General features: G+C 50.3%; 1 protein-coding gene across 1 annotated transcript in view; it reads right to left on the bottom strand.

The window, feature by feature from the left end:
- SUOX (sulfite oxidase) overlaps nt 1-27,112 on the bottom strand; it is a 101,421-nt gene that overhangs the window by 33,957 nt on the left and 40,352 nt on the right. Inside the window, exon 4 of the mRNA XM_068121704.2 lies at nt 24,156-24,923. Coding sequence (XP_067977805.1) covers nt 24,156-24,923 — 768 coding nt within the window. The remainder of the gene's footprint in view (nt 1-24,155; nt 24,924-27,112) is intronic.

The following is a 27,112-nucleotide window of genomic DNA, read 5'->3' as shown; positions in this document are numbered from 1 at the left end:
GCCTCGACTCTGTATACAAAAAAAAAGGAAAAAAAAGTGGATCTGGGGTGAATTAACGGGGGTAGAAAAGATCAAGGTTTTGGATGGGGGAAGATAGGAGATGGTGGTGAACAGCTGTTTTAAAGACATTCTGAAGTTGTTTATTCCTAATCTTCATCAATGATCTCTCTGACTCTCTGGAAAATCCCCTTCATCTCTTTGCTGATGGAAATCCCCTTTCAGACCCTTTGATATGACACTTGAAATTTAGCTCAGGTGCCTCCCATTTCTCTTGATCATCTTTGAGATGTTTCTACACCTTGATTGGAGTCCACCTGTGGTAAATTCAATTGATTGGACATGATTTGGAAAGGCACATACCTGTCTATATAAGGTCTCACAGCTGACAATGCATATCAGAGCAAAAACCAAGCCATGAGGTCGAAGGAACTGCCTGCGGAGCTCAGAGACAGGATTGTGTCGAGGCACAGATCTGGGGAAGCCTACAAAAAAATTCTGCTGCATTGAAGGTTCCCAAGAGCACAGTGGCCTCCAAAATTGTTAAATGGAAGAAGTTTGGAACAACCAGGACTCTTCCTAGAGCTGGCCGCCTGGCCAAACTGAGCAATCGGAGGAGAAGGGCCTTGGAAAGAGAGGTGACCAAGAACCCGATGGTCATTCTGGCTGTGCTCCAGAGATCATGTGTGGAGATGGGAAAAACTTCCAGAAGGACAACCATCACTGCAACACTCCACCGATCTGGGATTTATGGCAGAGTGGCCTCTCCTCAGTGAAAGACACATGAAAGCCCGCTTGGAGTTTGCAAAAAAGCACCTAAAGGACTCTCAGACTGTGAGAAACAAGATTCTGTGGTCTGATGAAATCAAGATTTAACTGTTTGGCCTCAATTCTAAGCTTCATGTCTGGAGGAAACCAGGCACCGCTCATCACCTGCCCAATACCATCCCAATGGTGAAGCATGGTGGTGGCAGCACCATGCTGTGGGGGTGTTTTTCAGCAGCAGGGACTGGGGGACTGGTCAGGGTTGAGGGAACAATGAACGGAGCAAAGTACAAAGATATCCTCAATGAAAACCTGAAACAGAGCGCTCAGGACCTCAGACAGGGCCAAAGGTTCACCTTCCAACAGGCCAATTAACCTAAGCACACAGCCAAGACAACGCAGGAGTGGCTTAGGGACAACTCTGTGAAGGTCCTTGAGTGGCCCAGCCAGAGCCCTGACTTGAACCCAATCGAACATCTCTGGAGAGACCTGAAAATGGCTGTCCACCAAAGGCCCCATCCAACCTGACAGAGCTTGAGAGGATCTGCGGAGAAGAATGGCAGAAAATCCCCAAATCCAGGTGTGCAAAGCTTGTCACATCATACCCAAGAAGACTCGAGGCTGTAATCGCTGCCAAAGGTGCTTCAACTAAGTACTGAATTAAGGGTCTGAATACTTATGTCAATGTGATATTTCAGGTTTTTATTTTTAATAAATTTGCAAAACTTTCTAAAATCCTGTTTTCTCTTTGTCATTAAGGGGTATTGAGTGCAGATTGATGAGGGAAAAAAATGAATTTAAACAATTTCAGCATAAGGCTGCAACATAACAAAATGTGAAAAAAGTGAAGGGGTCTGAATACTTTCTGAATGCACTGTATGTGCTGGTACGGTATGCCAGAGGACTTGGGTTCGATTCCTGGTCTAGGGCATGTAATTTTCCCACATATCCCAATTAATTATTTATTGTCCTGTTCATATAAACATACCGTGTGTGTGTGTGTGTGTGTGTGTGTGTGTGTGTGTATATATATATATATATATATATATATATATATATAGTATATATATATTGTTACGGACCGCGGATTAGATGTTATTTTGACCGAGCGGTGGTGTAACCGCGGCCGAACAGTTATTCCCCTATCTAAAACCCGATTTACCCCAAACTTTGGCCGTATCGCGCCGCAGCTGCTCAATCTGGAAAACTCTAAAGCGCCCGAATGCAAAGAGGAAGAAGATGTACAGAAGAGTAACGGGGTTTATTATTATTTACACACAAGCAAAAAGGGGCAGTCACGATTATTTACAGGGACATGAGACGCAGGTGACACAGTGAAAATTATTAGCTTATACAGACTTAGTTACTACCCAGGACAGAACAAACAAAGACACTGACTCACGTGGGGAATTGCAGAGTGGATTGCTGGAAGGAGGTGTGTGGCTGGAGGGGGGAGGATGGCACGGAGCTGGCGGGAGCTTGATCCCGCACGGGACGTCGGGCTGGACCTCGACAGCCGCTGATGCCACCGGGCCTGTCGTGTGCGCGGGATCACGGGTCGGAGCTGCTTGGTGGAGCCGACGCGCTGGTGGGGGGGTCTGGCGTGACGGGTTCTCTCCTCTCTACGCGCTCTTGCTCTGACGACCCAGCTCTTTTTCCTCCCTCCTTGTCTCAACTCAAAGCGCATCTGCTTGTTTCCTCCCTTGGACTCCTCTCCTTTTTCTGTAAAAGCTCATCTGCTTGGGGAACGCCCCGCTGTGGGTTATATAGCCCCGCCCCTCAACCTTTGCGAACCTCCCCCAAACGTTCTCTCTCCGCCCTCTCAAGCCAAACCCCTTGTTCATGGTTGGTCGAGTGGGGCTGGCTCACTCCTCCCCTCTATGACGAGGTGGAGACACGCCTTTCTTCCCCAACCCTGCCTCGTGGCCAATGGTGGTTGAAGAAAACCGCCCAAAATGCAGTTGGCCATTGAAATGAACTGAAAGGGGATCTACTCTTATTTCACTTGGTACAATGGAGTATTTAAGTTAATGGGAGACACAGCCTTACCCTAAGACACATAATAAGATATAAGCTATCGAACAGGAGTATTCTATTATTGGCTGACGTGGATGCTTTATGGACTAATTACCGAGACGCCATTTTTATCTTTACACAACTCCGGAGGCAGGAGGCGCAGAATAAACAATAATAATAATGTTACGCAACCGCGATTAACACCACAGTTACGGATGGCCGATTGCGAGACTTTACACTCCCGAGGCGAAAACTCAATGGCGGATTCCAACTCAACACAAAGTTAAACGCGCGGAATGGCGGACACAGCAAGCTCTGCAGCCTTATCTATTAAAATGAAATACCCAGGAAACTGCGTTCAGATATATACAGAAAATAATAAAAGGATTTATTAATGAAAAATAAAGACAGTGGAAAAGCCCACGCCGGTAATAACTCTAATCAGAAGCCTAAATTGGGATCCCACACACAACAGATATCAAACACGATACGAGGGAGATTATGATTTACAAAAGAAACACGTCACGTCGTGTACAGTGTACGCGGAGCCCGGGCTTATCTGTCTCTGTCGTCTTCTTGTGACACGGCCGCGCTCAGCCGCCACCAGGCCTTCTCCAAGCTCCGATCCTCTCGCCGCCCACGAGGTCGGTGCACCAATCTCCAAGGCACCCAACGCAGGCCAGCGGCTTCACCCAAGATCGATCCCCACACGAAGCACAAAAAGACAGGAACGGGGAGAACGCAGGTTTGACTGCACGTCTCGTCCCTCCAACTCGCTCCGGGACTGGTCTCAACTCAACTCCTCCGGCTCAACTGAAGTGAACTCTCTCCGGGAGTGCTGGCAGCCAACTCTTCTGCAGAACTATTCTCAACTGCTGCGCAACTCAAAGCATGAACCACAAGAGACCAAAAGCTGCACTGCCAGACGCCAGAGAGGCAAGAGAACAAGAAGAACAAAGAACGTTCGGCGCTCCCTTAAATAACCTCGCTGGTGACGTCACGTTCCTTGGTGCGCCACCCAATCAGTGCCCTCCACCGAATCACAGGCCTGTAGTGTTGTGATAGCGCGTGGCACTCGAGGCCCAGCGGAGGTGTAGCTGGCTGCGGCCATCATCGGCGGTGTCCTAGCCTGGTTTCCTGTCCGTTTGTTCCGAAGTCATTGTCAGGGAAAGGAATTATTTAATGTTGCGCTAAGGACCTAACTAATGTTTATGTGGTTTGGAGTGCCATAATGGACGAAGGTTTGACTACTAGGTGAAACTCACAGGGGCGTTACCTTTAATCCCTCACTATTTAACACTCGAATCTCCAGGTAGATCCACAATCATACATCTTACCCCGACAAACGCCTCAACATCAAGAACTTATTACATGTAGAGTCCCTGTCACGACAGTCGAATACCTACCTATTCAGATCTACCTAGCTCTAGATGTTGCTCTACCAAATTCATAACACAGCCCCCCCCCCTGGAACCGTAGCTCCTGCAAGGTTCACCGCAGGCGCTACCATTCCAGCCTTAACACTTACTGTCACACACTTAATTAACCTATTAAATAAATCAGGAAGGGCTGTGGGAAGTGAGTCGGACTACCTACCTACACTTCCTTAACATGCTAAACCCCTTAACCATCATGCAAGTATGTACATTTTCTTCGTTGTTCCTGCGGAGGGAGGAACAAACAACACACCAAAACTCCTACCTTATCCACAAACTTAACCATCTTACAAAAACTCAAAACTCTAACCCTTGTAGATACCCCGGTCTACAGACCGCGTCCCCCGGTGGATGCCACAAGACACAACCTTACCTGCGGGGCCATCCCCAATGCATCCCCCTAAATTTCCACGGGCCCTGTCCAGATGTTACAGGTGAGTGACATGGCTCGGTGGATTTCGCCCACCTTCGTACAACACAACCCCTTAACCACTCATTCTCATTCCATAGGTCATCAAGGCATTTCAAAAATCAATAAGGTTCTTCTCAATACACCCCCCTGCAGGACCATGGCATTGATGTCATTCGCATGTGTGTGCATTCCTCAACTAGGCAGCGGGGAGGTACCGCACAAAAAGATGGTGGGGGGCGCATCAGGCTGTGGTGCCCGCAGTCCCAAAAACAAGTCAACCGACTTACAAGTTCATTGCCCCCCCCCCCCCCTTTACCTCTTGGCCCCGTGACAGCCCAACAGCCCCTTTCCGCCGTTACCTCGCCGGTGAGGGTCTCCACACACACCAGGCTCCTTTGCCTCCTGCTTTCGCGCAGCAACACGGGTCACCGGGGGACTTCCTCACCCCGCGGCGCCCAACCAGACCCTCCACCGCCGAGCTCCAATTTCCAGTTACCACCGGCTGCCAGGGGTAATTGCCGCAGAGGGGGGGGCCCGCAGGCATCGCTCCTCAGAGCTTGCTCTGTACCTGCGGACACACACACCTTCCCCACCCACAAGACCCCAAAACACACTTCCTCCCCCGCTGCCATTCAATTCTCCACACAACTCAGCACAATTCAGTACAATTCCATAGATGGTGTAAAAGGTGTTACAAGGCTTGCCATGGCCTGCCAATGTGAAATCCCATTCACAGTTCGAATCATTGAATCCTTACACATTTCCATTAGCACATTTCCAAAAAGCACAATTATCACCCTTCATTATCTCCAATAATCATCACTCACTCTCCAGGTTCCACTCTCACGACCACATCAAAACACATAACCACAACACAAAAACATACGCCACCCACAAGACACTGTGTGGCTCCCATTCCATCCCCTCACCGGCCATGTCATCACTCTCACCCGCCTCCCAACTCCAAATTACATGTCCCCAATTTCCCAAAGCAAGTCCTGAAGCCTGGGACAGTACTCCTTAAAACACTCACCTCAAGTGCAGGTAGTTGCAGGTTGGTCGGGTTCGAGAGTGTCATCCACCACACCTAATTTCCCCCTCACCCTTCCAATCCACTCCGGAGCCTCCCGACCCATGTAGGAGCTCAATCTATCCCGTGAACTATCTGTGGAAGGGTATGCGGGCCCATCTGAATTTTGAACACCACATCAGTCACCTGCCGAAGCACCACCCCGGGGCCCTTCCAAGGTGAAGTGAGTTTTGGGCACACCCCCTTCCTTCTCCGGGGCCAGTAGAGCCAAACAAGGTCTCCAGGAAGGAACCGAGGTGTGTGAGCCCGAGCGTCATACCGCGTTTTCATATGCGAAGAAGCCAAGCCAATTTGCTTCCTCGCAAACTCATGAGCCTTTTCCATGCTCGCTTTCAAATTGGTTGCATAGCTCTCCACAGTTGGCTCACCCGGTTCCCCTGGTGACGGTCCCATCAACAAATCTGTGGGGACTCGCATCTCCCTACCGAACATCAACAAGGCGGGGGTGCACCGAGTGGTCGCATGCTGGGCGGTCCGGTATGCCATCAATATAAAGGGAAGGTGCTCGTCCCAATCCTGTTGGTTTTCAGATGTAAAGAGGGCCAATTGTGTCAACAGTGTCCGGTTGAACCTCTCTACCATCCCATCCGATTGAGGCCTAAGGGGGGTCATCCGGGTCTTATGAATTTGGAGGAGCTCGCACACCGACCGCAGGAGGGCGGATTCAAAGTTCCGGCCCTGGTCAGTGTGTAGCTCCCTTGGGACGCCAAATCGGGAGAAGAATCCCTCAACTAGAACTTGAGCTACCAGCTGGGCTTCCTGGTTGGGCAATGGGTAGGCCTCTGGCCACTTGGTGAAGTAATCCATTGCCACCATAATGTACCGATTCCCTCGGCGGGTGGCTGGCAGGGGCCCCACCACATCTACTGCCACCCGCTCGAGCGGTGCCCCGACATTGTACACCTGGAGCGGGGCCTTGCGCGCACGTGGGGGTCCCTTCTTACCGCGGCAGAGGTCGCAGGATCTCACCCAATTTTGAATGTCTCTGCCCGAATTCACCCAGTAGAACCTCTGCCGTAATTTGGACAAAGTTTTGGCCACGCCCAAATGTCCCATTGTCCTAGTCCCATGCACGTGCCCCATAACCACTTCCTTCAATTTGTTGGGTACAATTATCAACCAGGAAGCTACATCACCCGTTGGTGTCACCCACTTTCTGAACAAATAGCCCTCTTTCAACCCCAACATCTGCCACTGTGCCCAATAGGCCTTTACCTGGGCTCCGTGTGGAGCAATCTCCTCCCAAGAAGGTCTTTTGTCCTCCTCTAGCCAATGAAAAAGGGGCCCCAAAACAGGATCCTCCCTTTGACTCTCTTGCCAATTCACATCGCCCAATTCCGGTGGGGGTTGTGGCAAAGTTCGCCTGGTCACTTTTGCTGCATATAGGCATGCATCAATTTGGCCCTGCCCAATTGGATCCTTGGCTTCTTGTCTATCACAAAATTTACACTGTGCCTCCCAACAGGGGCGCCGAGAGAGAGTGTCTGCATTGGCATGTGCTTTGCCAGGCCGATGTTGCACAGTGAAATTATACTGCTGCAGCCTCTCAAGCCACCTTGCAATTTGTCCCTCCGGCTCTTTGAACCGAAGGAGCCATTGCAAGGAGGCATGATCCACTCGGATCACAAACTCCCTCCCATAAAGGTAAGGGTGAAAGTGTCCAACTGCAGACAGCAAGGCCAATAGTTCTTTGCGGGTAACGCAATAATTTCTTTCGGGCCTCGAAAGTGCCCGACTGTAATACGCAATAGCCCTCTCGACTCCCTGTTGCATTTGTGACAACACAGCTCCCAATCCTTCCTGGCTCGCATCTGTGTCCAGGACGTAATTGCCATCCTCTGTCGGGTATGCCAAAACTGGGGCCTCCACCAGACGTTGTTTTAAGTGACTGAATGCCTCGATGCAGCTCTCTGACCATACAAATTTGGCTCCTTTCTCTGTCAATTTGTGCAAAGGTCTTGCAATTTCTGCGAAATTTGCCACAAATCTCCTGTAGTAAGAGCAGAGGCCCAAAAATCCTCGGACCTCCCTTACATTTTTAGGGGCGGGCCACTCTTTTACAGATTTTACCTTTCCAGGGTCAGTGGCCACGCCGCTCTCACTGATCACGTGACCCAGGTAAGTCACTTCCCTCCTGAAAATTTCACACTTGCTCGGATTTAATTTCAACCCGGCACCCCTTAATCTCCCAAATACCTCTGACAAATTTTCGACAGCCTGTTCAAATGTGGGAGCGTGGACCAATACATCATCCAAATAGACTAGGCAAGTCTGCCACGGTAAGCCAATTAAAACACGTTCCATCAGACGCTCAAACGTGGCAGGGGCATTGCACAATCCAAAGGGCATGACGACAAACTGCCAGAGACCCTTTCCTGTGGTGAACGCTGTTTTCTCCCTCGCCTCTTTATCCATTTCCACCTGCCAATAACCACTCTTTAAATCCAACGTGGAGAACCATTTTGAGCCTGAAACGGCATCGAGGGTGTCATCAATCCTTGGCAGGGGATACGAGTCCTTGAGTGTCACATGATTGAGCTGGCGGTAGTCCACACAGAACCGAGTGGTCCCATCCTTCTTCTTCACCAGCACAATGGGTGACACCCAAGGACTCACCGAGGGCTCGATAAATCCGGCTCTTTCCATTTTGCTCACCTGTTCCTCTGCCTCCTCTTTCTTAGCGAAAGGGAGCCGCCTCGGCGGTTGGCGAACAGGCCGAGCCTCGCCAGTACTAATTTGGTGCCTGACGAGACTCGTGCGTCCAACATCCTCGGGGGAGAGAGAAAAAACACCCAAGTTCTTACCAACCAAATTGTGCAACGTCTCTACCTGCTCCGATGTTAGGCCCTCTTCAGAGCGTGTCATCATGTCCCGCACTCCCTCTGACCAATCACATTTCCCCAAATTTTGCCCTCCTTCCGGCTGTACTGGCAAGCATGTGGATCCACCTCCTCCGGTGACCTCTACTACACTACTGCATTTGGCTACGATGGCTCCGCCCCTTATAGTGCGGGGGCTGTCGGACAAGTTGAGCAGCCTGACTGCCAGCATAGGCCCACGGGTGTCTACGAGGGTGCGACCCACCATTAATTCCTCCGTCCCCTGCGAGGACTACGACTCCACTAGCCCCAGCTAGCCAATGGGTTGAGCACCTGCTGCTAACTCTGCCATCACGACTGTCTCGGACCTGGGAGGAACGGTCACAGTGCGCGGCACCTCCAGCCACGTCCCCTGCACCTCCTCGTCATCCCCCAGTCCCATTAACTGCAGCCTCTCGGTGCCCAACCACATATGACCACGCCCAAGGTCTAATTGGCAGTCATGTTCCACCAGGAAACTCAGTCCCAACAGACACTGATCGCACACCCCCGCCACCCACACAACCACGCTGACCTCCAGGCCACCCAACTCCATCCTCACCACTCCGCGTCCCAATATTGGTGCCGTTGCCCCCGTAGCCAGTTGAAGGCTGTGTCCTTCTACCCTATCAATTTTGTCCCAGCCTCCAACACTCTGGTCTAGCACACCCGGATTGATAATGGTGTCACTGGCTCCAGTGTCCACCACAGCCTCACAAAATTCTCCCTCAATTTTGCATCTAACCCTTAGATTACCTGTGCCAATTTGTCCGCAATTCACTACTTCCACCAAAGGAGGGCGCTTCTCCACACACTTGCCAGCCGAGCATGGCCCCGTATGCTCGGCTCGTTCTAGTTTCCCGCACACTCTATCGCTATTGGCCCAGGCCGAGGTGGTGGTCCTCTGTCTGGCACCTGTGGACCTACTGGGGGCCCCTCCTTTCTGGACTGCGAAGCCTGTCAGGAGGTGGGGGCCCATATGGTTGCCGACAATTCCTCTGACTGTGCCCTCTTCTCCCACATCTAAAACAAGTCCCCAAGAACGGACCCCTCTGGTAGCCAGGCGGAGCCCCCCTTTCTCCCGGCCCAGCCCGATAAAAATCAGGCCGTCCCGATGGCCAACCTGGACCAACCTGTCGTGACTCGCTCCCTGCAAATTTTCCCCCCATCAAATTTGTCAGCTGGCGGCTGATTCCCCTTAACATTCGCCCGATGTCATCCTCTGGCTTTTCCTGATCCCGCACCTCGGCCTGCCGTACCGTCACAGGTGCCCTCTCCGATGCGTGGTTCGACCTTCTCAAAAAGGTCAGTCTCGCCGCGCATTCCGCTGCCCGGTGCACCGTGGGTGGGTCCTGTAACTCCACCAACGTCCGGACCTCAGGATCAGGGAGAGCCGCCATAAATTTTTCTATCGCCAGCTTGTCCCACGCCTGTGCTGGTAGGTCCCTGTATGCTATCCTCACAGATTGGTATATATCCTGGGCCAGCTCCTGCAACGTCTCGTTAGGCTTTTGCCTGCGATGCAGCAGCTGTGCCCTGACCAGGTCGCACCTTGCGCCTGTCCCGTACCTGTTATTCAAGGCCTCACAAATGGCCTTGCTGGTCAATATTCCCTCTGGGACTATGTTTAACACGTCGGCGGCTGACCCCCGCAGTGTCGCCACCAGATTCCCCATGCGCTCCCGCTCTCCCCAACCATTGAGCTGAGACACGCACTCAAATTGTGTCAGGAAAGCCTCGAGGCTCCCTGATCCGTCAAAATGTACGAGGGGGATTGTTTTTCCAGAGACTCTATTCCCCGATTCCTCTCTGTCCAAATCCAGTCCGGGGCCAAAACACCCCCCCAACTGGGTATTCCGTTTCGGAGCCTCTGGTGTCCAAATGTGGCTCATGGTGAGGGTCTCCTGGGTCACCTTAATCTGGTCCTGAAGATGTTTAACCGACCTACTCACCTCTTCCCTCAGGCTCTCTTGAACCCGGCCAACCTCCTTCTTGATGGTATTGTCCCAGATCTCCAGTCGCTCCTGCATAAAATCACTCACCCTTTCATTATCCATTAGTGGCCCCCACAGGCCTTTCTCAATTAACCCTTGCTCCTGCTCTTTTATGCGTGTTTCCAACCCCCTCACCTCCTCGGCCAATTTGCCCCCCTGTCGGTTGAGCAGTCCCCATTCCTCACTCTGCTGTAGCATTCTGGCATCCACCCGGCCCCGATAGCCTTCCAGGTCCCCATTTGCTTTATCAATTCGACCCTCCAACGCTTCCCCCCTTCGGACAGCCTGGGTCATGCCCTCCTCTATTTTTGACATTAATTCTGTCCGTATCGATTCACTTGCCACCCCTATGGCTTTTTCCATCTCCCCCCTCTAGTTTCTACTTTATCCTCCAATTCCCCCAGCCTGCCCGTAATTTGGTTTTGCACACTCCCTTCTATGCCATCAATTCGTTCCCCCAGCTGTTGTGCCATTTCCCCAATTTTTCCTTCCAATTTTTCATTCCTCTCTTTCATTTGTTCATTCACTTTTCCCTCCAATCCCTCAATTTTGCTGTCCATCCCTTTGATCCGTTCTTTCAAACCCTCCTTTAATCTACCCATTTGCCCCTCCATGTTTTTTGTTTGGGCATTAATTTTGTTCTCCAATTGCTCGTTCTGAGCATTCATTTCCCCGTTCAATCCATTAATTTGGTCACTCATGTCCTTCAGTCCTTCCCTCCATTCCTTCCCCTGCGACTCCATTTTATTTTCCATCCCTTCAATTTGTTCCTCCAATCGATCACTCATTCCCTTCATTCCTTCCCTCCATTCATTCCCCTGGGACTCCATTTTATTTTCCATCCCTTCAATTTTATTTTCCAACCCACTTTTCATTTCTCCCATATCATTACTCATTTTATTTTCCAGCCCGTCAATTTTATCATTTATTCCCCGAATTTCTGCAAGGTTTCGCTCACCCTCGGCCCTCTGAGCATTTATTAAATTTACTATGGTCTGGAGATCTATCGGGGCCGTCCCACTTGTTCCCGACTCCCCGGTAGGGGAGGGGCATAAGTTGGTGCTCGGGACGAGGGAGGTTCCAAGGCTCACCTCTGCATCAAATTCCCCTATTTCCGGCTCACTCCCAACGCTGACGGAGGCCTCGCTACGCACCTCCATTTCGTCGACCTCCGACATCCGCTTTTCGGAAAGTCGTTCCCCGCGCGCGTATTTATTTCAATTCCAAAAACACAATTTAAATTTGACGAAGACGCGATATCGCGCTCCGTATGCCCAATTGATTACTAACTTTCTCCGCCTCGCCTATAAAAATTTTGCGTTCGAACGTCGGGCGCAATGTACGCCCGACCGTGTCGATGTCTCGCCGCGGACAAAAAAATTTGTCCGACGGGTTCGAATCCCACTCCTGACACCACTTGTTACGCAACCGCGATTAACACCACAGTTACGGATGGCCGATTGCGAGACTTTACACTCCCGAGGCGAAAACTCAATGGCGGATTCCAACTCAACACAAAGTTAAACGCGCGGAATGGCGGACACAGCAAGCTCCGCAGCCTTATCTATTAAAATGAAACACCCAGGAAACTGCGTTCAGATATATACAGAAAATAATACAAGGATTTATTAATGAAAAATAAAGACAGTGGAAAAGCCCGCGCAGGTAATAACTCTAATCAGAAGCCTAAATTGGGATCCCACACACAACAGATATCAAACACGATACGAGGGAGATTATGATTTACAAAAGAAACACGTCACGTCGTGTACAGTGTACGCGGAGCCCGGGCTTATCTGTCTCTGTCGTCTTCTTGTGACACGGCCGCGCTCAGCCGCCACCAGGCCTTCTCCAAGCTCCGATCCTCTCGCCGCCCACGAGGTCGGTGCACCAATCTCCAAGGCACCCAACGCAGGCCAGCGGCTTCACCCAAGATCGATCCCCACATGAAGCACGAAAAGACAGGAACGGGGAGAACGCAGGTTTGACTGCACGTCTTGTCCCTCCAACTCGCTCCGGGACTGGTCTCAACTCAACTCCTCCGGCTCAACTGAAGTGAACTCTCTCCGGGAGTGCTGGCAGCCAACTCTTCTGCAGAACTCTTCTCAACTGCTGCGCAACTCAAAGCATGAACCACAAGAGACCAAAAGCTGCACTGCCAGACGCCAGAGAGGCAAGAGAACAAGAAGAACAAAGAACGTTCGGCGCTCCCTTAAATAACCTCGCTGGTGACGTCACGTTCCTTGGTGCGCCACCCAATCAGTGCCCTCCACCGAATCACAGGCCTGTAGTGTTGTGATAGCGCGTGGCACTCGAGGCCCAGCGGCGGTGTAGCTGGCTGCGGCCATCATCGGCGGTGTCCTAGCCTGGTTTCCTGTCCGTTTGTTCCGAAGTCATTGTCAGGGAAAGGAATTATTTAATGTTGCGCTAAGGACCCAACTAATGTTTATGTGGTTTGGAGTGCCATAATGGACAAAGGTTTGACTACTAGGTGAAACTCACAGGGGCGTTACCTTTAATCCCTCACTATTTAACACTCGAATCTCCAGGTAGATCCACAATCATACATCTTACCCCGACAAACGCCTCAACATCAAGAACTTATTACATGTAGAGTCCCTGTCACGACAGTCGAATACCTACCTATTCAGATCTACCTAGCTCTAGATGTTGCTCTACCAAATTCCTAACAATAATAAAACACACAATAAAAAAAAATACAGTCCTCATATCCACAACAATATATATATATATATATATATATATATATATATATATATATATATATATACCATGTGTGCCAGAGGGGGGTGATGGGACAGATAAACTATACTTGGGCGGCACCGGGTTTATTATATATATATTGTTGCGAATATGGAATTTGGCCTCCATATCCGCTTGTAAATATTCCCCTATTTTCCCCAATACTCCCCAACTATCCCCAATCCCCCATTCCCTAGTCCCATTGTCTGTAAACAACAATCAGTAGAGCCGACCTTCCCCTTTTTCCCCCATTAAATGTCGTGCCCAGGTCCACCGCATCACACGTAGACAACTTTCGGACATCTTGCTAGTTATTCTTAGTCTATGTCAGTTAAGGACTCGTTTCCATTAATTATGACTCTTCGTTGCACCAGAATGTGATTATATGGCACCAGTAGTGAGTTTAGGACCTTTCCCGTACCTCCTCCCATCTTCTTCCCCGTCTACAACAACAGAGGGGCGCTGCGCGGGGGGGAGTGTGCGTCCTCCCACCGGCTCGGTTCGCCGCCATCGACAATGCGCTCCAGACGATGCGCTCCAGACCATGCGCTCCACGGGGTTACCACGAAGGGGCTCCTTGTCAGCTCCTCGTCAGGGGCGGAGCCGGTAACCCCCCCCGCACGCACCCAATGAGAAGCAACGTGCCAATTCCACGAGGCGGAGCTGACGAGCTGAGGGCGTGTCACTCCCCGCCGGATATACGCGGCCACGTAGCGGACGTGACGTCAGATGCGCCTGAACTACGGAGAGCAGAGGAAGCCACCGCCACCCCCAGCGCGACGATACCTCCCCGCATCTTTGGACCGGACCGAACCGGGTCGATTCTGCCCTGAGCCCAGGTGCACCTGGAGCCATCGATACCCGCTTTCCTGCTATCAATCCCCGTGTGAGTCAGCCTTGTCCCGTTTGCCTGTCGTCTGTTGGGGTTAATATAAGGTTGTGTCTAAGTGCCCACCTTTCTGTGCTGTACCTCTCGTCCCTGTAATCTGACCTTCCGCACGAATATAATCTCCTCCGGAGGTCTTGAGAACCGTATCCCTGGTGTCGTCATTTTAATCCCAGCCGTGTGTCTGTTCCTTCATTGACCTAGCATCGCGCGACTAGTCAACGTTCGGGTATAATATCGAGTATAATCTTGTGCAGACGTGGTCATCCCAAAACCGCTCGGTGAATAACATCCAAGCCACGTCTGTAACAATTGGTGTCGAGGAGTGGAATTCGAACCCGGGACTAAATTTATTAGGCCCAAATTTGTAACAGTTAGAATCGATTCGGAGCGCGTTTCCCGCGCGAAATTATAACGGCCGAAATTTGAATTTGTTTTACGAAAATTAAAAAAAAACCGAATTTTGAAAGTCGCGCTATGGCGGATCAAGACAGCTGGGGTCCGGTAGAGGAGAGAGAGGTAGGGTCGATCCAGGACCAAAATGAGGGACAGGAGGAGAGCGAAGCAGTGAGGGCGGCAGGTTCGCAAAATAGCGCCGTCACGCACGAAGAAGCGGGCGCGCAAAATGGCGCCTCGCTGATCACCGCGCCAGCGACCGTGGCAGCGCCCCCGGTGGATTTGAACTTGTTTGTTATGCAAATGAAGGCCCTTATGGACAAGAATAATGAAGAAATGGAAAGCAGAATAATGATGGGAATGAGGGCTGATAGTGAGCGGATGGGGAACCGGATGGATGCTCAGGGTGAGCGATTGGAGGACCAAATGGGGGTAATGGGGAACCGGATGGATGCTCAGGGTGAGTGATTGGAGGGCAAAATAGGGGTAATGAGGGACGAAGCGAGGGGTACCAGTGAGGGATTAGACAATAATTTTAAGGGATTAGACAATAATTTTAAGGGATTAGACATGAAATTTGGGAAATTAGACGATAGATTAGGGGAAATACAGGAGGGGTTAACGGGGGTAGAAAACAGAATGGCCGCTCAAGAGAATCAAATGGAAGGGATGCAAAAAGGGTTAGAGGGGTTAGAAAACACCATGGAAGGCAAATTGAGGGACCAAGCGGAAAGGGAAGTTAACCAAATGGGGCAGCAGATAGAGGGGGTCAGAATGGGGGTAGAAACCAAACTGGATGCTCACAGGGAGGAAATGGAGCAGATGAGGGTGGCATCTGGGCAGGAGATGCAAGTGATGGGAGAGGAGATCAGAAGAGGAGTGAGTGAGGAGGTCGGAGGAGTGCGCGAGGACGTGAGGCACTGTAAGGAGCGCATGGAGAAGGAGGTGAGAAAGGGGACTGTAAAGTTACAAGGGGGCATAGAGGACCTGACGCAGGAGGTGGAGCAGCTGACGGTGGGACAGACGGAGTTAGTGGAGCAGGTTCAAAGGAACACTGCGGTATTAGGAGGTTTAAAAGTGACACAGAAAGAACTAAAAAACGACTTGGTGGCGACGAAGAGGGAATGTCAGATGGTACGTGAGGGACTGACAACGAGGTTGGACGAGGTCATAGAGGTAATGGAGACGAAGGACCGACAGGTGAGGACGCACATGGAAACGGTCAAGGTAGCCTTAGAGGATGAGCTTGAGGAGACATACCGGGGAATAAAAGAGGTGAAGCAGAAACTAGAAGAAGTGGAAGAAGGGATGAGCGAAATTAAGAAGCGACGGAGAGGGGATGAGAAAGAGATAAAAGAGGAGATAAAAGAATTGGTCCAAAGTCTGTGTTTGGATCGTGATGATGTGCTCATTAACCGGATGAGGGATTCGCAGGTGATGGAGGAGAAGCGAAGAGGAAGAGGACCCGGTGTAAGTGGTGACCAATATGGTCGTGCGTATGATGCGCCAGGGGATTTGATAAGCTTGGGGGTCGAGATGGACCCGGGTGTTCGTGAGAGGCCGTTGGTGAAGTGTGCGACAGGTCTGGTGTGCGAAAGAGGAGGTGTGCGAGAAAGTCCGACTCTGGGGTGTGTGAGGAAAAAGTGCGTGCCAAGGAGTGAGGGTGCTGGCGAGAGTGAGTCGGTCGTAGCGCGTGTGCGAGGGAGCACATGGAAGCGTGCTGTGGTGAGTGTTACAGAGGGTGTGACGGGAGAGTGTGCGCGAGGAAGGTGTGTGACGGACAGGTGCATGGGGAAAGAGTGCGCTGTCAAAGGCAAGGAAGAATGCACACCTGTGGTGAGTGTTACAGAGGGTGTGACGGGAGAGTGTGTGCGAGGAAGGTGTGTGACGGACAGGTGCATGGGGAAAGAGTGCGCTGTCAAAGGCAAGGAAGAATGCACACCTGTGGTGAGTGTTACAGAGGGTGTGACGGGAGAGTGTGCGCGAGGAAGGTGTGTGACGGACAGGTGCATGGGGAAAGAGTGCGCTGTCAAAGGCAAGGAAGAATGCACACCTGTGGTGAGTGTTACAGAGGGTGTGACGGGAGAGTGTGCGCGAGGAAGGTGTGTGACGGACAGGTGCATGGGGAAAGAGTGCGCTGTCAAAGGCAAGGAAGAATGCACACCTGTGGTGAGTGTTACAGAGGGTGTGACGGGAGAGTGTGCGCGAGAAAGGTGTGTGACGGACAGGTGCATGGGGAAAGAGTGCGCTGTCAAGAGTAAGGGTGAGTGCGCTGTCAGGAATGGAGGTGAAAGTAGTGAGAGTGACATGGAGCGTGAGTTAGTTGTGACAGGTGAGCGAGGATGTACACCTGGGATGGCAGGATGCACACCTGGAATGGTAGAGCGTGAGTGGGAATGCACGCTGGAGTTGGTGGTGAGGCACGTGGTTGGGTGTGCGAATGAGAGCACACCTGTGATTGTCACAGAGGAGGTGACCGAGGAGGGGGTGCGAAGCGGTGTATTGGTGAGGTGTGCGAGCAACGAATGTGTGCCAAAGTGTTTGGTGGTCAGGTGTGTGACCAAGGCTGTGAGTGGAATGGGTGTACCTGGGTGTGTAAGGAAAGGTACGAGGAGCATGGGCACGGCTGGATGTGTGAGCAAGGAACGGGCTGCGGGGTGTAAGCGTCCAGGTGAAGCATCGACGTTAGACGGGGTAGAGTTTAGAACGACTTATAGCCGAATCGGGCCCTCGGTGCGTGCTGGGCCTCGCTTTGAACGGCCGCGTCCGTGCTCCACTAGGCGGAGCGGGCAGCCCGATAGAAAGGGTCGTCATGGCGACCACTTTTTGGTGAGGCATTCCGGCAGGCCGAGATCGAGCCATGGGATGGCTCCGTGCCGAGATGGTGCGTGGGATCTCGGCCCGGGTAAACCTCCTTCCCTGCACCGAGTGCCGGACGCATCCAGCCGCTGGCACAAAACAACCAGCATCCATTGCTTGGCTTTACGAAGCCGGGCTTTGGACAGGGATTGGCGCACCGAGAGGTATTAGTGAGTAGACTGGGTGATGAGGTTAGTGTTTTGGACCCAAAATTAGAGAAAAACAAAATTTGATGATTGGCAAGGGATTGGCAGTAGTGATTGGCAGATGATGGGCAGTGATTGGCAAAATTTTTGATTTGTTGAAATTTGATGTGCAAAATTGGTAGTGAGAGACCCCCGATGTGGTGGGATGGCAAGTCCACCATCCTTCCCATGTGTGGGGGGCAAAGGAGCAATAGCTTATGGGGTGTATGGCAGTGAAAACTAGCCCGGGTGGGTTAGGATATTGTGTGTAGGGATCTAGAGAAGATGACCTTAGGTAACGTTAAGGTTAGTTAGTGACTGATACCTGTAGTGGGGACGCAGGTAGATTAGTGTGGATGATAATGACGTGGGAGCGCAATAGTTTAAAGGGACGACTGGGAAGCGCAAGTTTCAGAAGGGAGTAGTTAGCTGAGATGATGCCGTGTGTGTGAGGATGGAACAGGTGTGATTGCACAGGTGTGCAATTGGACAGGTGTGTGGAGCAGTGTATGAGTAGTGAGTGTGTGGATCAGCGCGAATGCGCTTGGGGAGAGAAGGGTGCAGGTGGCACCAAGTGTGAGAGCACAGGTGTGCAAGTACAGGTGTGTGGAGAGAGTTGGAGTAAGTGGTACGGAGTGGTGTGCATGGTGCGAAGGTGTGGATGGGGGAAGAGTGGACCCCTTTCACGAATACCCGGGGCGGGTAGTGTAAGTGTTAGGTAGAGGGTATAGGTAAGTTGTGGTTGGATATTGGCATTTGTGGTGCGGTTGCAGAATGGTGTTGTGAATGGGTGCATTAGTGTTGTGGAAATGGCGGGGCGTGTAGCCTGTTAGTGTGTGTAGTTGGTTGGGCACTCCACCACTGTGAGGATGTCGGCCAGGTGAGGCCGCAGGTGGGCTCTGGGAGCCGGTAGAGTTGTGGATGGGGCCCGAGGATCCGGAGGATGGACCCGGGTAGCCCAGTGCCAGAGAGGGCACCGAGTGGGGAGAGTGCCAGAGGGCCTTCCCCTGGTAGTTAGGTTAGGGTAAGGAGCAGGTAAGCTCGGAGGCAACTGCAGTGGTGGAGGTGTGCAGGTGGGTAGACCCACTGGGAGAGGTACACGTCGCAGCCCAGAAATTGTACGAGGGCACCGGGAGATGAATCGGGGGAGTGAGACCCCAAATTGAAGAGCACCACAGTTTGGCCAATGGGAATTGGTTTTTAGAACCCATAGTGTAAGAGGGCCAATGGTTTGGCCGGAGAAAGACCCCGGGTAGTGTAAAGTTGTTAAAGTCACTTAGGAAATAGTTAGGATTGATGAACCTGTCGCACCATACGCAGCCACTTACCTGTGGTGATGATGATGACTCCACACCTGTGTTTTCTTTGTTTTGTTGCAGGAAATGAGAATTGCTGTGTGGATTGGTGAGACGCATCACGACGTGGATGAGACATTGGGGTGATTCCATCTCTCCCTCCCTAGGAGGGACTGATGATGAATTGGTAATGGCAAAATTTGATGTTGAGTTGAAAATGGCAAATTTTGATGAGAGTTGAAAATGGCAAATTTGATTGGTTAGGAGGGAGAGAAGACGAATTTGGTTTATGGGAGGAACGGGGAAGACAGTAGGGATGTTTGTTGATTTGTAAAATAGATGTTTATGGGTAGTGTTGAGTTTTGTGGATACAGTAAGGGGTAAGGGAGGGGCCATGTAGGTTACCTGGTGGGGGGGGCGTACGATAGGAACGTACCTGTCTCACCTGGTTCCCATGTGCCCCCAGTGTGCATCATCTTATATTGCGTGCACTTTTGCGCCCTTACCACCTTACTCACTTGTCTTCTTCTTTTGTCTCCCACCTCCGAGGATCTGGCTTTGGGGTAGAGAGAGAGGAGAGAGCGGTGCTGGCTACGCAGTTGTGGGCCTGCACTTTCGCTGCTTGCTGCTTGGATCGATACACCATACGGACCGCAATGTTTGTGGCCACCCACAATGGACCGCAGTTCTTTTGCGGCCAAGCACCACCCGTGGAAGGACCTATGGGTCAACGTGGCACCTATGCCAAACAGGTGAACCACTTATAGTTGACACCACTGAAGGCCAAAATACAGAAATGGACGCGGTTGGCGCCTTTCTTTATTTTTGAAAAGAAGTAAGAAGGCCAAGTGCACCACACGAAGGCAAGACCAGCGGCAGAACATCGGCCGGCTGCGACACCACACAATGATTTATAAACACTTTATTGGTGCACCGGATGGTGCTCACTGTGTGATGGGGTGGTGCTTGATGCTTGGAAGGGGTGCTCTGCACGTTATTAAAGGCCGTCGGCCACAGAGCACTCGTGGGTTGGTGTATCGATGCTGGCAAGCGTGCTCTCTCTATGCATAACATCTGCATGTGTTCCTCCAAAAACAGGTCCTGGATCGTAGTGTAAATATCAGCGTAGTCTTGTGTAAATAATGCTCCCTACCGGCTGTATGTTTAGTTTGAGAATTCTTTCCGGATTCGGTTATCCTGTGGGTGTGTTTCTGAGAGGAGAAGGGTGCAACGTCGCAGGGGGACATATTTACTCATTTGTGAATATCTGTAAAACTGTCGCACTCAGGGTAGAGTTAATAGTAGAGGGAACTACATTGCGTGCCACACTAAAGTAGGTAAAAATTTATCGGGTCGGGACGCCCCGAGGGTAGAGAAGGGTGCAATGTTGCGAATATGGAATTTGGCCTCCATATCCGCTTGTAAATATTCCCCTATTTTCCCCAATACTCCCCAACTATCCCCAATCCCCCATTCCCTAGTCCCATTGTCTGTAAACAACAATCAGTAGAGCCGACCTTCCCCTTTTTCCCCCATTAAATGTCGTGCCCAGGTCCACCGCATCACACGTAGACAACTTTCGGACATCTTGCTAGTTATTCTTAGTCTATGTCAGTTAAGGACTCGTTTCCATTAATTATGACTCTTCGTTGCACCAGAATGTGATTATATGGCACCAGTAGTGAGTTTAGGACCTTTCCCGTACCTCCTCCCATCTTCTTCCCCGTCTACAACAACAGAGGGGCGCTGCGCGGGGGGGAGTGTGCGTCCTCCCACCGGCTCGGTTCGCCGCCATCGACAATGCGCTCCAGACGATGCGCTCCAGACCATGCGCTCCACGGGGTTACCACGAAGGGGCTCCTTGTCAGCTCCTCGTCAGGGGCGGAGCCGGTAACCCCCCCCCGCACGCACCCAATGAGAAGCAACGTGCCGATTCCACGAGGCGGAGCTGACGAGCTGAGGGCGTGTCACTCCCCGCCGGATATACGCGGCCACGTAGCGGACGTGACGTCAGATGCGCCTGAACTACGGAGAGCAGAGGAAGCCACCGCCACCCCCAGCGCGACGATACCTCCCCGCATCTTTGGACCGGACCGAACCGGGTCGATTCTGCCCTGAGCCCAGGTGCACCTGGAGCCATCGATACCCGCTTTCCTGCTATCAATCCCCGTGTGAGTCAGCCTTGTCCCGTTTGCCTGTCGTCTGTTGGGGTTAATATAAGGTTGTGTCTAAGTGCCCACCTTTCTGTGCTGTACCTCTCGTCCCTGTAATCTGACCTTCCGCACGAATATAATCTCCTCCGGAGGTCTTGAGAACCGTATCCCTGGTGTCGTCATTTTAATCCCAGCCGTGTGTCTGTTCCTTCATTGACCTAGCATCGCGCGACTAGTCAACGTTCGGGTATAATATCGAGTATAATCTTGTGCAGACGTGGTCATCCCAAAACCGCTCGGTGAATAACATCCAAGCCACGTCTGTAACAATATATATATATATATATATATATATATATATATATATATATATATATATATATATATATATATATATATGTATATATATATATATATATATATATATATATATATATGTGTGTGTGTGTATTAATTATTATTTCGGCATCAACTTACATACTTATAGTGGTGACATGTACTTGTAGGTTTAGGTATTCCCTCTGTGGGTTTTATGAACAAAGAAAACATGTAAAGTATTTGTCCGTATGTTACGTTCCGCAGCTGCAGTCCCCTATCCCCATTTATCCCGTCAGGTGTTAAGTTTGCGTAACATGGTTTTGCCGAATGCACAATTATCCAGAAAGCCAACACCATTGTTGGATGAAGGTTTCCTGCACACTCTCTCTTTTTTCTCTCTTTTTTTTTTTTTCTCTTTCTTTCTCTCTCTCTTTCTCTCTCTCTCTCTCTCTCTCTCTCCCTCTCTCCCCCTCTCCCCCTCTCCCCCTCTCCCCCTCTCTCCCCTCTCTCTCCCTCTCTCTCTCTCTCTCTCTCTCCTGTTCTTAAAATACCCAACAATAAATGTTGGGGGTTATAAGCACATTTCCACTCAAGATGAGAAAACGTTTACCTCAACCACTCCACCCTCTCTCACCCCATACCCCACGTAGCTTCCTCTCGACACTCTATTTCACCCCTTCCCTTAAATCACATTGAGATACTGGGAAATATTAACCGAGGTTTGGATGACATAAAGATAGAGATTACTGAACTTTACCCTTTCCTGGAGATAAATAAATTACCAAAGTGGGTGTGGGGGACGTTATCTAAAGCAGAGGAAACTATGTAAACACAAACGTAAGAGCAGAAAACAGAACACTGCTCGAGCGATACGAAGTTCAGCTTGTTCTTCGACAAAGTCAGTAGATAAATTTATCTCTTAATTATCGAGAATTCAAAATGATTCTGGTACTAATGGTGCGGCGTCTTCTGGATCTGAACAGGAGGTGTAGAATGTTCCAGTGTGGGCTTGGGATGAACGGAATCAAACCATCTGTCATGGAATGCTAATAGAGCTTGGTACAACCATCTGGCATGGAATGCTCCGAGAGCTTGGTACAACCATCTGGCATGGAATGCTCCGAGAGCTTGGTACAACCATCTGGCATGGAATGCTCCGAGAGCTTGGTACAACCATCTGGCATGGAATGCTAATAGAGCTTGGTACAACCATATGACATGGAATGCTCCGAGAGCTTGGTACAACCATCTGGCATGGAATGCTAATAGAGTTGGTACAACCATCTGGCATGGAATGCTCCGAGAGCTTGGTACAACCATCTGGCATGGAATGCTCCGAGAGCTTGGTACAACCATCTGGCATGGAATGCTAATAGAGTTGGTACAACCATCTGGCATGGAATGCTAATAGAGTTGGTACAACCATCTGTCATGGAATACTCCATCCAAGCCTTGGTTAACTTATCCCAACAACGAGAAATGGGACGCGTCGAGTTTGTCAAAACAAGCACGGGTGACATGGTCAAAACAAAAGAGAGGGGCTACCAAATTGTCCCTATCAGGGACATACCAGACATCTGACAATCCAATGTGACGGCCACCGTCTTTTGCGAGCACGAACAAACGCATGTACAAACTAGAAGGGCCCTCGGTAGAGAGCATACGTCTGCCAGATTGAACAGTTCACATTTTCTATCCCACTGATAGGCCGGATCTGCATCTGGAGCCGACACGAAATCGAATCGGCTTGTTCTCGTCACACACCTAACCTGTGCACAAAGTTTCATCTGAATCCATCCACAGCGTTTTGAAATACCGTGCTATGCTGGACATCGGTTTTTGCCCCATCTCTTAATGGTGAAGAATCACTTGGAAATAAAATAATTCTCACATCCGGATCGTCACCAAAATCTAATCAACTCATCCTTGTCCCACACGCAACCTCCAAATCGGTCCATAACCTTTTGAGATAGCCCGCTCACAAACAGACAGACAAATAGACAGCCAAGCAAGCAGACAAAGAGACAGACAGACAAACGGACAAAAAGACAGACAAAGACAGAAACAGACAGACAAGCAGACAGATAAACAGACAGACAAACAGACAAAGACAGACAAAAACAGACAGACAAGCAGGCAGGCAGACAAGTAGGCACACAAGCAGGCAGATAAACATACAAACGGGGAGATAAGCAGACAGACAAACGGGCAAACAAACAGGCAGACAGACAGACAAAGACAGACAAGCAGACAGACAAGCAGGCAGACAGACAAGTAGGCACACAAGCAGGCAGACAAAGACAGACAAAGACAGACAAGCAGACAGACAAGCACGCAGACAGACAAGTAGGCACACAAGCAGGCAGATAAACATACAAACTGGCAGACAGACAGACAAACGGGCAGATAAGCAGACAGACAAACGGGCAGACAAACAGGCAGACAGACAGACAGACAATCAGAGACAGACAACCAGAGATAGACAACCAGAGACAGACAACCAGAGACAGACAAACAGACAGACAAAGACAGACAAGCAGGCAGATAAGCGGGCAGACAAAGACAGACAAACAGACAGACAAAGACAGCCAACCAGACAGACAAACAGGCAGACAAATTATTGTGTTCTGTATGTTAAAACTACTTTAGCTTAGCAAAACATGACAAAGTACAAGGTTTAGTGTACAACTTGATGATTCTAGTGTAAAGCAAACAATAAAATGAAAGCGAACCTGCATTCCATCTTCCTGGAATCCGGCATAGCGAAGAACATCACGCAGCCACACGCCGCCCCATCGAGCGTTACCCAAGGCACCGATGTTCCAGCTCAGACCCTTAACAGGCCGCACGTGGCTCATCTCCTTCCGGCGGTTTCCAGCACACTGCAGCGTAGCCACCACTTCCTGCTTGGGAAACTTTTCCTTCAGCTCTTCTAAAGAAAGGAACACGGGTGTTGGGATACCTCGTCCCCTCACTTCCAATCGATACTCTTCTGGGTCGATGTCTGGCACAGGAAGGTGGTTGCGTTTGTAAAAGAAAGCATTGGGTGTAAAGTACGAGGCGGTGAGGATCTCGGCCGGAGTTTCGGCATTAAAGGGTTTGCTGCTGTTAACGATCAGCACAGGATGCCTCGGTGGATCGCATGCGTATGGATCGGACGAAACGCCGCCCGCCATTGCGACCTCATCCGCATCAACGTACCCAATATGGTACTTTTCTAAGATGCTCAACACTTCCGGATTCGAGTGCACGGCATACATCTCCCAAAAGGGTTCCAGAGGTCCTCCTGCAGCCATCAAGATTTTGTTCCCACCTGGGTGCATGTCCACAAAATCTGTGATGTCATAGACACAACCTTTGAAAGTGACCCAGATTCCCTGTTCGATTGTGCAATGCTGAGCAATTTCCTTGCACCTGAACGACGGTAGGTCTTTGTAATGGGAATTTATTTCAACAGCACCTCCATCGTTTGTCTCTGCCTGATCAGCACCTGTGGGGGTCTAAAGGCGACAAAGAGGAAAACAATCAAAATGGACCTTCTGACTCACACAGAGAGCTACAGATGTCACCAAGCATAGAATTCTAATACCGGCACTATAGTCCATTTTTCTATACAAAGACATGTTTATAGATAGGCTTGGCATGATTATATTTGAATCGTTAAATGTTAGAATTCCATTAATAGAGCTCCAATAATGTGTTAAAAATGCATTGATTGAAGGTCTGCGTAAACAGCCGGTTCCATGGCGGAGTAGTCAGTTTACACTGCATGCGTAAACAACCAGTTCCAGGGCAGAGCTGACATTTCACGAAGGTTAGGGCAGGAATTTGTAGGTTTTTTTTCAGCGTGCTGGTGATATCTCGTCTACTATTCATGAAGGACACCAGGGGATCTTTAATGTCCATCAACTAATGTTGGCAATTATAAGTTGTCTGAATCCCGTTTAACGTCCATCCAAGGAACGGCACACACATTGATGAATCACCATACTTGTGAAACACTGAAACACTGACAGTTTAAGAGATGTGTTGGGATTCAAACCCAGACTAGACAGCTTAGAGGTGCGTGTGCTTACCTCTAGGACATCACACCAGCCCCAAATTTAAATATATTCTTACGGATCCGGGATCTGGGGTTACCACGACGGTGTTCGTCGGACCTGCTCCCTGACCTCCGGACCTGAGGCCACCAGTCACGGATAACTCCACGGTCCGGCGGGTCGCTAGTCAACCACGGACACCGATTGAAACCACCAAACTGAGCAGGGTTTTCACTCCTTTATTTACGCGTTACCTGACTGGTGGTTTGGTGATCCCAATTGGGGACCGTACCCTCAACGCTCACCAGTCTGCTTATTAAGGCCGAGTGAAACCGTGGGTTGGACATTGGCTAAACTAGCGGAGTCAATCAGTGGGGCAGAACTTTACATAATCTAGTCTCTGCACACTATGTCAAACCAATGAAAGAGACAATCGAGCAGGTTTGAAAGTTTACCACCAATAAAGGATGCATTTACAAGCACGTACAAATGCAATGTTCACAAGAATGCATTTACAAAGCATTATTCACACAACAAACGGTAGCCAAATAATAGTTACACATTTACAGGCAAGTATCACAAGCAGGAGCAATTCACGAAGCACATATGAAAAGCAGGCAAAGAAAAGGAGAAAAAGTAGTTACTACTTCCCCTTATACAATCATTGTAACCGTATCACACTAAACAACACAGGTGCCTCATACATTCGGGGATGATTCGGGAGAATGGGGCCTGAGAGAGAGAGAAGAAAAATCAGGGTGTGTGTTTGAACGCAGCCTCGCCCGTACGTGAACTGATAGTGTGTACGGTATGGTGAGTGGCTTGGCGTTCCTCAGCATTCCACTTGGAGCGCTTGCTTGGTGTTCCTCAGCATTCCTCAATGCTTGTTTGGGGAGCTACCTTGGCACCCTCTCGTGATTCCTGAATTCCTCAACACTCGATTGGTGCCCTCGTGTTGCTTCTCAAAGCTCGCTGGGAGCACCTGCTTGGCACCCTCTCGAGACGCCTGGCGTGCTCAATGCTCACTTGGCGTGCTTCGTGCCACTTGGTGTGCTTCGTGCCACTTGGCACTCCTCAGCGCTCCTCGACGCTCTGTCAAACTGACCAGGTCTCTCAATATTCTGCTTGGAGCATTTGCTTGGTTCCCTCTCATGCCACTTGGCATTCCTCAGCATTCCTCTTTGCTAATGGCCCCACGACACAGATTGCACGGATGGTTGAACCGTCTACAGACCGTACAAAATACCAAACGGTCCACAGACCACACAAATGGTTGAACGGCACATCCGTTCTCTGGATCCAGTAAAGCCCCGACTCTCTGAGGCACACGGCTTTGAACCAGCCACACACATTTGTCACTCGAGTGCATGGGGGTAGGGCCTATTCACCTCCTTGAAACTGCAAGGACTCGGATGTCGGACTGGCGATTACAGCAGCGCTGCTATGGTGATTATTTGGTTTAAGTACGGAAGGTTGGTTTGGGAAGGTAACGATGGGGAAGGTTATATCTACAACCACAACGCATCTCTCCTTCCCCTGATACGAGGATGGGTAACCTAACGAAACAATCACTATGGAAACTATGGATGTATATGGAAACATCTAAACTTTAGGTCCTCAATCAATTTAGGTCCTCAATGCCAAACAGG

The sequence above is a fragment of the Myxine glutinosa genome, chromosome 7, assembly GCF_964187855.1.
Source record: "Myxine glutinosa chromosome 7, kmMyxGlut1.1, whole genome shotgun sequence".
NCBI classification, from domain to species: domain Eukaryota; kingdom Metazoa; phylum Chordata; class Myxini; order Myxiniformes; family Myxinidae; genus Myxine; species Myxine glutinosa.
Note: the sequence above shows the minus strand (reverse complement) of the source record. Positions and strands in the feature narration are given on the sequence as shown.